The sequence below is a fragment of the Ascidia mentula genome, chromosome 8 (genome assembly GCF_947561715.1).
Source record: "Ascidia mentula chromosome 8, kaAscMent1.1, whole genome shotgun sequence".
Classification (NCBI taxonomy): domain Eukaryota; kingdom Metazoa; phylum Chordata; class Ascidiacea; order Phlebobranchia; family Ascidiidae; genus Ascidia; species Ascidia mentula.
Genome location: NC_138573.1, coordinates 14,371,625 through 14,384,347, shown reverse-complemented (window position 1 = coordinate 14,384,347; position 12,723 = coordinate 14,371,625). Strand labels below are relative to the sequence as shown.

General features: G+C 37.6%; 1 protein-coding gene across 1 annotated transcript in view; it reads right to left on the bottom strand.

Moving 5' to 3' along the window:
* Nucleotides 1-360: 360 nt before the first annotated feature.
* The window catches only part of LOC145912030 (uncharacterized), a 227,957-nt gene continuing 215,594 nt past the window's right edge, over nucleotides 361-12,723 (bottom strand). Inside the window, exons 2-4 of the mRNA XM_082999457.1 lie at nucleotides 724-1,245; nucleotides 472-603; nucleotides 361-401 (exon numbers count right to left, since the gene is read on the bottom strand). Of these exons, the coding sequence (XP_082855583.1) occupies nucleotides 361-401; nucleotides 472-603; nucleotides 724-1,245 (695 nt within the window). The remainder of the gene's footprint in view (nucleotides 402-471; nucleotides 604-723; nucleotides 1,246-12,723) is intronic.

The following is a 12,723-nucleotide window of genomic DNA, read 5'->3' as shown; positions in this document are numbered from 1 at the left end:
GATAACACACTTCTAAAATAGGGTAAGCAAGGTCAATGAATATGTCAGAATTTTCCTCGACATGTAGAGTTTTTCGTTGATTTATCAGATCTTCAGCGACAAGTTTCGCTTCGTCAAATTTCGACAAACTCACTAGACAGCTAGCCAACGCAATGCAGGCTTCCGGAGACTTACTTGCGTTGTAATTTAGGGTGATATATTTTAAGGCTCGTTTCGCACGTCCAAGGGAGATAAAACATTCACCGAATCCTGAGTCTATTTGTGATTTAAATTGTTCGCCAAAACTGTCCTGAAAGAAGTATAAGACTTTGTTTGCTTTACGATAGAACTTTAGGGCATTTTTGTATTTGCCAAAAAACGTCAAACATTTGGCAGCAGTGACATAAAGTTGCCAAATGAATCTGTTCAAAAAATTTTCGCTTATTTTCCATTTCCGCAAGTTTCGTAGATGAATATTGACTTGTTGCAAACATTCCTTGTATTGTCTGCAAGCTTTAAGAGCATACAACTTGGCCAGTTGAAATTCAGTGTCATTATATGAATATTTTATGTCCTGTAGATCGTTGCATTCCTTTACCAGCTGATCAACAAACTGCAACAAGCCTAAAGACAATGCAATGGCAAGTTGGCTATTAATTATATCAAAAGCACTATATCTTGTGGCTGTTTTAGTGGTGAAGCATTTGTAAACATGAACCTGTAAGGACCGTGATATGCTCAAACAGTCAACTAGTGCTCTGGTTCCAACTTCTGATGCCATGTCTGTGATAAAGGATGGTAAACCCATCTGTTCAGTGGAGAAAGTTCGATAATAAAGATCTTGTTGGGATAAAGCTTTGCTGTAAGTTCGAATCCGGGCCTCACACGAAACAGCGAAACAGAATTGGAGCTTGTCACGAACAACACTGTCGATAAGTTGGTGCTGAAACAGTTCGTCAATGAGTTCGAAAACATTGCTTTGGTGACAGCCATGCAACTTACCAAGGGCTTGAACAAACAAGGAAGAACCTCGGTAAAAAAACCGCTTAACATCTAATTTCAAATGGTTATTCGCATCCACTAATATGCACATATCCAAATCCCTGGTTACTTGTTGAACATTGGACATACCAAAAACCTCCCATTTGTGACTTTGCTTCACTCGCCTATTGAGCTTCTCGTAGGTGATCACATCTCCATATACGAGGCATGTTTGTGTCAACATATCTGCCAAGTAATATCCTTCCTTCATTCCTTCCTCACTATCTAAGATCTTGATCATCTCGCTTACTGGCTTGATTAACTCATTTATCCAGGGTTTGTCTGGAGTTCTTGTTTGTCTTCCGAGTGGATGTTTACTTGCATGCGGTGCAAATCCATCAGGCCTAATTCCACATGGAGTGTATTTATCATAAAACCAATTCTTTTCCTTATCAAGTGGATGATTTAAACAAGGAATACACAAAAATGACAATACGGTTTCCCCCACTAGGATGATGATCAATAGAAGCAGTGTGGCAAACCATCTAAAATACTCCATAATTTTGTGGTAATCTTTTACATTTTGTATTCCCTCCTCTAAAACAATGATGTGTTCAAAGTCAGAATAGGGAGTTATTTCTTCTTTAGCTATTAAGCCCATTCCAACCAAAGAAAACTTGCAAGGGGGTTTGCCCAATATGCTGACAACATGACCTGCTATACTTTGCATAACATCTTTGTACTGGTTGGAAATATCTTTCTGTAAATTTCTGATATATTTCGATCGCTCTTTTCGTAGGAGCTTGAGTCTCCATCCCTTCAAAGTATCGCGAGTGGGACCCAAGTATTTTAGTTTCTTATCTGTTGTTTCTCTGAGCATTTTGATTTGTTGCTTTGCCTTTTTCACGGCAGCATCCACCAAAAGTATGTTGGGATTTAAAGCCTTGGCTAATGTTAGAATGTGCAAACACAACTTGTTTAGGTCTTTTTCAATATCCTTCACATTATCCGGTTTTCTTAGTATGGCTGAAGTTAGTAAAGCTGCACTTTGGAGAAGACAAATTTTATCAGGACTTTTTCTTCTGTACGCCAGTCCAAGTTTGTGCAGAAGCTTTGCAGATTCTTTCGTGTTGGTTTCGACTCCATTAAAGCAATATTGTTCTTTTAGCTTGTTTGCAATGTCGCTTTCAGATTCCACTTCGTGATCCATTTCAGCTAAAAACGATCAAAAAATTGAAACTAGTTTACAGTCATAATTATTCCTCTGTTTCACATTCCCATAATCCATTGAACCATATATATGTACGTCTTAATCAAGTAATACGGCAAATAAGCTGAGTTGGACTGAAGGAAGTTACGACCAAAATTGTAAATAGACGGGGAAATCGACAACGTCAAAAGTGGCATCTGTTGACCCTTTTTGCAAACGTCTCTACAATGACTGATGGTAAAACGTTGTTTTAAAGTTGTTCATTATGACAATTTATTTGAATATTATTTAATTTGTTTTAATACAATTAGGTACTAAAACACTGACAAGAAAAAAAATATCCAACGTACCTAAAGAGTTACACGATGTGCTGCAGCGGTTACACGAACAAACAGAGCAGACACAAGGCTGTTTTGAAGGCTTCTTCCTTAAAATGAATAATTCATACCCTAGAAAAATACTATTATCTAAATAATAAGGAAAAACATTTTTGTTCAAAGCAAAAAAAAGTTAAGTATTACGCCCTCGAAATAGTTCGCCTACTGGACGCCCCTGTCCAAATTTTAGCCTTATTCTATCATTGCGAGTTTGTCATACGCTTTACCATAGCCGCTCGCAGAAGAAATCAATACAACAAACACAAGGCCCAAAAGAATTACTTACTTAACTCCTTTCGAAGTTGGTTAAGTACATCATGCAATCTTGAATTCATGTCGAGCGTTCGTGTATCGTATAAAGTTGCATTTACGTGTGTGGGCGGTTACTGTTCGTTTGCAGATAGGTTCGCCTTTTCTATACCTGAATAGCTACAGTTTGTCATCAACAGTATTCTGAATGAACTCTACATAATTTAATCTGTCAGTCGTGTTTGTGACATAACACGATCAATTAAAGAACTTTAGAAGAACCATCAAAAAAAATCTTTTAGGATCTTTTAATGTCAGTACCTTTTTTCCTTGGTTCCGTCTCGCTACGCATCAATGCTCGCCAAAGGCGTTACAGCAACGTGGTCATGTGACAACTGCCAGCATCGCTGCGTTTAATCCACAGGCAAACAGGAACAACAAAAGTTTGAAGTGGATAAACGTGCGGCGAATACCGACATAACTACAAATAACGTTATCACTTATCAAGTATAATCTGAAACCAAACAAGGGAGAATGAGGCCACATTGCCTTAAGCTTTTAAATACTCGTTTAGGGTAACTCCTGACAACCTGCAATCGTCAACAATTTAACACATCTTCATATCACTGAGATTGCTAGTATTTAGTTTCATGGGCAATAATATGGTGTCTTGACTGTTCAAATACAACTATCATGCGACCAAAAGCACTCCTCGGTATCGACATAAAAACTCTGTTTTGCTGCTTTTGTGGCTATACAACTTTCTTGCAATTTGTCTACCAGTTTATTCTAACTAAGTTAAAAATACGAGTTTATCAGCAATTATGAGTTTCAAGGTATATTATGTGCTATGTAAAAGCATGTGCATCTGCCTCACTTCTGTTGCATACAGTCGTGCTTGAGGGAAGTGAGGCTGCGTCGTGCACTGCAAAAGTCACGTGGGTTATGCGTCATGGAAGCCGTGGTGTTACAAATTAAATGATGGAAATTTGTTTCAGACGGTGTAAAGTAAAGTTGACAAAAGAGCTTTGAATTTATTGAATAATATTCCTGATAGCGTCAGGAATAAATTTTTTAAAGTTTGAATTATTTTTAGTTCTCACACTAGTTTTAGTCGGTATATGAAGAAAACATCATTTTTTCCTATCGATTAACTTTCAGCCTTTTAAGTTTTTCGGGCGACGTTTGGCATGTAAGTTTATGAACAATAATAACAGAATCACAAACCGTATATCTGATTCCTGCATCACGATTGTACGTGATATCAGAGTTTTGTGTAGTGTCAAAACGTCAAACACGCAGGTCAAACAAGGATCGCTTGCCCGATCGAATTGTTTTCTTTGCGTTTCTTTAACGCCTTCACGGCTTCTATATTGATGCATGTCAGTATTTCTATTGATTTTCGTATTTTTATACAGTTTTGCCAACAAATAATACCCCACTTCTACCCCTTTGTTACAATGTACGCCATAATGCCAACTTTATGGTTGAACGAGCACGCAAGCATTAGGTGTTCTATGTCGACTTTTAACTAGTTTTAGGCATTTGCATCCCCGAATTTATTGTTAGCCCGAATCCTCCTTTGCACAATGGTATTAAAAATGCTTGCAAGAAAACTGCTTTACCAGACAGTTATTTTCCTTTCGAGACTTGCTTAATACCTACTTCAACCAACCATGCTGGTTTATTGTTCGAAGTTAAACGGAACTGTACATAAAGACAGTAACACTTCTCTTGTCCACTTGTGACACGAGACCGTTAAAGCTGAGCATATATTTTCAAGCACGAAATGATGTAGCATAAAGCAAAGTGATTGGATAGAATAGCAAGCGACACATAAGAAACCCACAACACAAACGTAAACCAAAGAAATCATGCAAGTTACCATGCAAACAAAATTTAGCGAGGGTAAAGGTCAACGGTCAAAAAAAGATATAATGGCTTGTTGCGCATTTACAATGAATTCAAATCAGTCAAACAAGTCATTTCTACCAAAACAAATAGGTTCATTTGTTGATAGCAAGTACAACAACTTTCTAATTACGACAAGTTGTTTTTGATTCTTTGTTATTGGTGAAAAAAATACTGATGGGGAACAATCGTATGGAAGTGTGGACGAAATGCCCAAAATTTTTTCACAGCATTGAGAATATTTTACAGCTGCACGGAATTTACAATCGGTATTAAAATTGTCCAATGCAGTAAATAAATACATCTTCACAACATGTTTTGCAGCGCATAAACAGTCATTGTATTTACTGCATAAGAAAAGTATTTTAACCAACAATATTGCAGCTGTAGTGGACTCATGGAAACCAAGTGGCCAATCGTATTTTAAGGAACAACTAAGCCCCTTTTTAGCATAAATTAATGCCTCGTTGTATTTTTTTAAAGACAAAAGACGGGTTGCAATGTCGTTGCATAAAAGTACTCTTGGATGCTCCCCAAAAGAAGGAATTCCGATCATTCTAGTTTGCTTTAAAAACGAATCATTTTCCGATAGTAACTTTTCAGCCTGCTGAGAATGATATACAAATAGGTCCCAATCTTTTTCTTCTCCAGCTTTTTGAGCTAACTTTATGCAATCCATAAGTTTCAAGTACACTGCAAAAACTTCGCCACTCTTCAAATGTGGTGAACTTAACAAATTTGTTACCTTTAGAGGCTTCCAAACATTATCATGAAAATGAAGAGATTCTTTGAATTTTCCAAGCTTCTGATAACACACACTTAAAATGTGACATGCCATGCTAATGAATATATCATGGTCTTCATCTACATGCAACGATTTACGTTGGTTTATCAGTTCTTCGGCTAGAAGTTTTGCCTCGTCAAATTTCGATAAAACCAATAGGCCCCAACCACGCACAACACTGTCTTCTGGTGAATTGCCTGTTTTTATATATCTGAGGGCCTTTTGTGTTCTTCCAAGAAGGAAAAAGCACTCACCGAGTCTTGCGTTTAATTTAGCTTTATATTCTTCGCCAGCAATATATGGAGAGAAATGTATGATTTTGTTTGCTTTACGAAAATACTTCAGTGCACTTATATAGTTGGCCGTATATAATAAACTCATGGCTCCCACGACACAGAGATGGCACATGTATTGGTCTAAAAATGTTTCGTTTCTTTCCCTTTGCTGCATTTTCCATTCTCGAAAGTTTCGTAGATAAATTTTGACTTGTTGCCAACACTCCTTGTCTTTTCCACAACCGCTTAACGCAGATACCTTGGCGCAAAGAAACTCAACTTCCTGACAGGAATATTTTATATTCGGTAGATCATTGTACTCTCTTAAATGTTGATCTGTCAACTGAAAAAAACCCAATGAAAATGCAGCTGAAATTTGGTATTTACACTCTGTAATGTCGATATGTGTTGGAACTGTTTTGGAAGTAAAGCATGTTTCAACATAAACTTGCAAGGACTGTGATATGCTTAAATAGTCAACCAGTGCCCTGGCCCCAAGGTATGTTGTCAAATTTGTGATACAAGACGGAAAACCAATGGATTCCGCTCCGTGAGACCGATAATAAACATCCTGTTGAGAAAAAGCATTGCAGTAGGTTCTAAGCCGGGTTTCACATGCAACAGCCAAACAAAACTGTAGCATGACATGTTCAGCATCTGTAATTATTTGACGCTGAAGCAGTTCGTCAATTAGCTCAAAGCCATTGCTTTGATCACAGCTATGTAACTTTCCAAGTGCATGCACAAACAAAGATGAACTTCGGTAAAAAAAACGCTTAATATCTAATTTGGAATGGTCACTTCCACCAGCCATTTTGCACATTGCCAAATCCTTGCTTACTTGGCAAACATGTGTCTTCCCAAAAATCTTTGGTGTATTACTTCTCTGACGTACGTGTGCTTGAAACTGCTCAAAAGTGATAACGTCTCCAAATATGTGACAGGTTTTTGTCAACATGTCTGCCAAGTGATATCCTTCCTTTAAATCTTCTTCACTATCCAAATACTTCACCATTTCACTCACTGGCTTAATTAACTCATTTATCCAAGGTTTATCTGGTGTTTCTGTTTGCCTTCCTAATGGATTTTTACTGACGTGCGGTGCAAATCCATCAGGCCTAATTCCACATGGAGTGTATTTGTCATAAAACCAATTCTTTTCTTTTTCAAGTGGATGGTTTAAACAAGGGATGCCCAAACAAGACAGAATTGTTTCCCCCAAACGAATGATAATTAAAAGAAGCACTGTTGAAAACCATCGATAATATTCCACAATATTCTCAAAATTTTGTACATTTTGAATCTCATTCTCTAAAACAATGATGTGTTCAAAGTCGGAAAATGGAGTAACTTCTTCTCTTGCCAAGGAACCCATTCCAACTACTGAAAATTTGCAAGGCGGTTTACCCAATATTTTGACTACATGGCTAGCTATAATTTTCATAACATCTTTGTACTGGTCGGTAATATATTTCTGTAATTTTCTGATATCATTCGATCGCACTTTTCTTAAGAATTTCAGTTTCTCTTCTTCCAAACCATCTGCTAATGGAACCAAAGTTTTCAACTTCTTATTTGTTGTTTCTCGAAGCAGTTCAATCAGTTGTTTTGCCTTCCTCACGGCATTGTCAATGAGAAGTGTATCCGGCTTCGATGCTTCAGCAGTTGTTAAAATGTGCAAACACAAGTCGTTCAGATCTTTTTCAATTACCTTCAAGTTATCCGGTTTCCGTGCTACTGCTGATGTCATTAATGCAGCACTTTGAAGAAGACAAATCTTGTTGGGACTTTTTTCCTTGTACAATAGTCCTAGTTTATGCAAAAGTTCGGCTGATTCTTTGGGTTCAGTTTCTACTCCGTCATAGCAGTGCTCATTTTTTAACCTCTGTGCCAAGTAATTTTCCGATTCCATGTTGCAAGCAACCGTTCTTTGCAAAAACATAGCAACGATTTTTATTTATTTTTATCCTTTAATTTGAAGTAAACCTGTAACAACACCAAAAGAAATAGCTTTGTTCGACAACGTGAATAATAATACAATACGAGCAAGCACTATATATTGTTGTTCTTCATAATATGTTAAACCTTTTAAGTTGTTTTCAGACTGGAGATATCGCTACGTCCGACTGTCATTTCGACTGTAAGGTCAGGCTGACTCATTGTCTTCCTTCATTGCATGTGTGGTTGGAACCTGTAAAAGAGCAAACATTTTTAAGCTTCATAGTTTGCAACCTAACAATATGTTTGCAACTCTTAAATTATTGACATGTCGTTAATCGCGAGCTAGGCTTTGCAAGAAACTTTATTTGCAAAACTCGATTGGCGGCAAAGGGTTTGGACTTTGTGTTCAGATGGTGCAATGGATGCAGTTAATTTCGTTTTATCATTTACGACCAAAGGGAAACGAGGCAAAGCGGTCGCAAAACATCAGTGCTGACATAAACCCTGCAAAAATGTTTTCTATAACATGAAAAACTCTGGTTTTGGATACAGTGTTACCCATTATTTGGTGCTTAGCTGTAGGCCTAACCTTTCGTATCACATAGGTCCATATTACTGTTTGAAAACATGTGCAATTTATGATGACGAAAAAAAAAACAAATCTTGAAATCTTGAAATATCCCAATTGCAAAAAAGGCTTTTTAAAACTATATTTCGTACTATAATTCTATCAAACATATGCACATATAACTTTTTGGTCGACCAAGAACTATTAGCGTGGGAAAAATTCTTTCGTTGCCAGCATAGGCGTCGATTTTTTAACGTTTTGTAAAACATTAAGGGTGACTTTTCCAGGTTTCAGAAACACGCAAAAAACATTTCGTCAGTCGCATCACCCTGAACATAGGCAAACGACGCAAATTCCGTTTCGTGTCACTTTGTTTTTACACCGAATCATGTTGTTGTAGCACTAAGTTTTAAAACTTCAATTACGGACCCCCTTACTGAAAGCGGCATATTTTTGTTTCACACGATCTATTGCAGATTTAGTAATTATGAAGTAACATACAAATATATTACGCAACAATGCCGATTCTTACCATTATGTTACAACAACTGCTGCGCTACGTAACAATCCACTAGACACCTTGTGTTGGTCACGATTGTGACGGTGATCATACAGGTCGTTCGAAACCAGCTTAACGCATAGTATAATGTATGTGGTTTTTCTGACAATAATTTTTGATTTAAACAAATCCAGGGGTGACAATATATGCGTTGTCACCCCTGTTTGTTTGTGAGGGGTGACATGTCACCCCAGTCACCCCTAAATCGACGCCTACACTGTAAATTTTTAGGGTGGAAAAAAGGTGGTAATTACGAACATAGGTTGGCATTTTCCAACCTATGTTTGACTTTGCCACCCCGAAGTGGAATTTTACCACCTTTACTTGTTAAAATCCACTCTTTTGTTGTAGTTTTCCACCTCAAAAATTTTGGCGTGTGCTTTTCCACGCATTGATAAATTTTCGGTGGAAAGTTACACCCATGAGGTTGTTGTAGTTCCACCCTTGTAGGCTCGGTGATCATTGCAATTTTTAAGTGTTTTCCATTGATGGAGAATGGCTTATGGGTAGAACTAACTAAATTAGCTATCTACATGTAGCTTGCAGCGTACAAGTTGGATTCCCAGTCGCTGCTTTGCTAAAGCTAAAGTCTGTTTGCGTGTTCTTGCTGATATAGACTACTGAATTAAAAGCTCCGTGAACAGACTTCTTTATTAATGGAAACACACGATTGCAATTACCAGGTGGCTTAAGTTTAACTTGTTTCAAGCGCGTTTAACACGTGACTGAATTGCAGCGAATTTAACTATTAAAAGAACATGCGAACGTTTACAGCGCGATGGCAAGAATAACGACAGGGCCGAGAGAATACGAGCGACTGAGAGTAGGCAAGACTAGCCTAGACTGGCTGAAGTGGTTGAAGGATTACGAAATGAGCGTTTTATAACAAAGTGTCAGAAAAAATGTGTTGTCCAGCAGGATGCCAGAAAGCCTGTGGGAGCTCCTGCAGGAAAGCTTAACACCGTCTGCAGTCTTCGGTCCGTATGTGTTCCAAATGTGTAAAGAATTAAGTAGGGAAACATGCGTGTTGCTACACATGTCCCTTCCTTGTGAAGATTGGTAGTTTCTATCCGAAATCCAGTGTCGTTTTGACCTTTGGCTGTTGAAAATTGGGTTGCATTGAATTCGGTGATTTGTGGTGGTTATCGGCCGCATTATCGTCTTGGTTTTGCTGTCACGGTGATTCTTTTTTTTTTTTGTGTACAAAAGAAAACCAGCAGTAAAATGCTCAAACAATTCAAAAAAAATCAAGCTTTTATGGAATTTGCGTGCTGCATGACAAATTAAAAAAGGTTATTAAAAACTAAAATGAACCACAAATTCCATCGCATTGTAGCGTGCGCAACCAATGCTTACATTTTCTCTTGGGCCGTCAAAAAGCATAGGCAACGATCCGCATGCGACATAATATGCGCGTACAAAAAATAAAAGCTCAGCTGGATGGCCGTCAAAAAGCAAATTGGCTCATCTCGTGTAAAGAAATCATCTGTACTCATTCAGGTACATGTGTGAATAAAGAGCTGGCCTCGCAATAGCAATATGCAACCAATAGTTGTATAGGTATAACCAATTATCCTCAATGCCAATTTTTGGAATAATGTCAAGTTTTAAGACACGTCACACTTAATACTTCCAAACTGGAGGTGATCTTCCTAAAAATAATGGACTTACAAGAGTTAGGCGTCCTCTCGTCAAATTAACGCTACAAGAAAATGACAAAAGTAGACGAGGACTAAGTTTGTGGCACTAATAGTAGTAAAAAAAAATATGTTTTAGGATATAACAGCAACAAAGACCATACGTTAAAAGTGGTAGTTTAGTTTAAGATAAATTCATGTCACAAAAAAAATGGGCCAAAACTTAAAATCATACGTGAGTTAGGTTAATCAGCAGTTTCATGCTTCAACCAGCCATAACAACCCTAGCTAAAATAGTGCAAGGATTACTCCTAAAGGGACGTCAGTCGTGCTTGACTAAATGCCATTGGCATAGAAGTCATGTCGTCAAGACCAGGGAAGGTCTAAGGTATTCCGACATAATGACTGAAAATTGTATCTGTGTGACCTTGCTACACGAAAGACGTCAGGTCCCTTAACTGCGCCGCGCCTCTGCTGTGCATATGGAGGACTTTCTAAGCAGACAAAATGTTTAGGCTAGGGTCCACAATTCACCATTAAGTAACGTCAAACACGTATGCCAATAAAACTAACGTTTTAGTTACATGAGTTACTTCAACTAAAGAACCCCTTTCTTGAAACATAAAGAATATAACACACACATACATACATACATACTGACATAACCATATAGGATAGGCGTTTTACTTGCATAGTATAGTTTCACAGACAAAACATGCTTTAAGAGCAGTTTGGCTTTAAACGTAGTGACTTAATAATATTGCGTTGAGACTTATAAATTAAAATTACAGTACCGGGTTATAATTGATTCTTAGTCATTGCGTCCACATCTATTCTCGCGTCCGTCATGATAATGGAGAACCATCATCTACCATTCGCCACGAAATTCACACCTAAACAAGTAAAATTTCGTGAGAATCACAAAGTACAATGCAATAGAATATTACCAAAAATAAACGGAACAAACCAACCTGGTAAGAGCAATTGTGATCACGTCGAGCAAGGTCACCAGTGCAGCGTACAAGTTGGATTCCCAGTCGCTGCTTTGCTAAAGCTAAAGTCTGTTTGCGTGTTCTTGCTGATATAGACTACTGAATTAAAAGCTCCGTGAACAGACTTCTTTATTAATGGAAACACACGATTGCAATTACCAGGTGGCTTAAGTTTAACTAGTTTCAAGCGCGTTTAACACGTGACTGAATTGCAGCGAATTTAACTATTAAAAGGACGTGCGAACGTTTACAGCGCGATGGCAAGAATAACGACAGGGCCGAGAGAATACGAGCGACTGAGAGTAGGCAAGACTAGCCTAGACTGGCTGAAGTGGTTGAAGGATTACGAAATGAGCGTTTTATAACAAAGTGTCAGAAAAAATGTGTTGTCCAGCAGGATGCCAGAAAGCCTGTGGGAGCTCCTGCAGGAAAGCTTAACACCGTCTGCAGTCTTCGGTCCGTATGTGTTCCAAATGTGTAAAGAATTAAGTAGGGAAACATGCGTGTTGCTACAAGCTTTTTTGCAATCTACCAATCAATGTAGATTCGACCGATTAGACCAGATTAATTAAAAATTTTGAACTAACATTCAGTTTTGCAATGAGAGTTTAAAAATAAAAATAAATTAAGCGTTTGTATCGTTGTTTAACAAGCATTACGTTACGCAAAAGAATATTGCACAAAGAAAAGGAAAAAATATATTCGCATAACATTTTTATGATTTGCCGCGTATTTTCGAAACTCGCTATTTGGAAAGAAAAGACTTAGCTAAAGTTGACTTGCTGTTAGAATTTATTTAGTGAACGATGTGTTTTGGAAGGAAACCTGCTTGTTAAAACTAAAGGTAGGTAATTATATTTTAATTATATTTAAGTTTTGCGACCCACGTCAAATTACACTGCTTTTTGCAGTTGTGTGTTATATCAGTTTGTGTATGTTACAACAACTTCCTCAGATTCAAACACTAAAGTACTAATCCTGATGCTTCCTTAATCTACTAACAGTTCTTTACATACTGGTATAAAAAACATTGTTAAAAAAAGATGAATCAAAAATGTGATTTCTGAACAGTTTCAGAACATGAAGATAAATGACCATGCCGGACAAAACGACCCAGATTCAGCAAGCCATTGTGCTTCAAGTTACCAGTTTTACTTGTATGCATTGCCAATGAAAAGAAAACGAACAGTAGCAGCAAGCACAAATGTTAAATTGGTTGACAGTGCTCAAAGAAGCTTAGTTAATTCAATGGTATGTCAT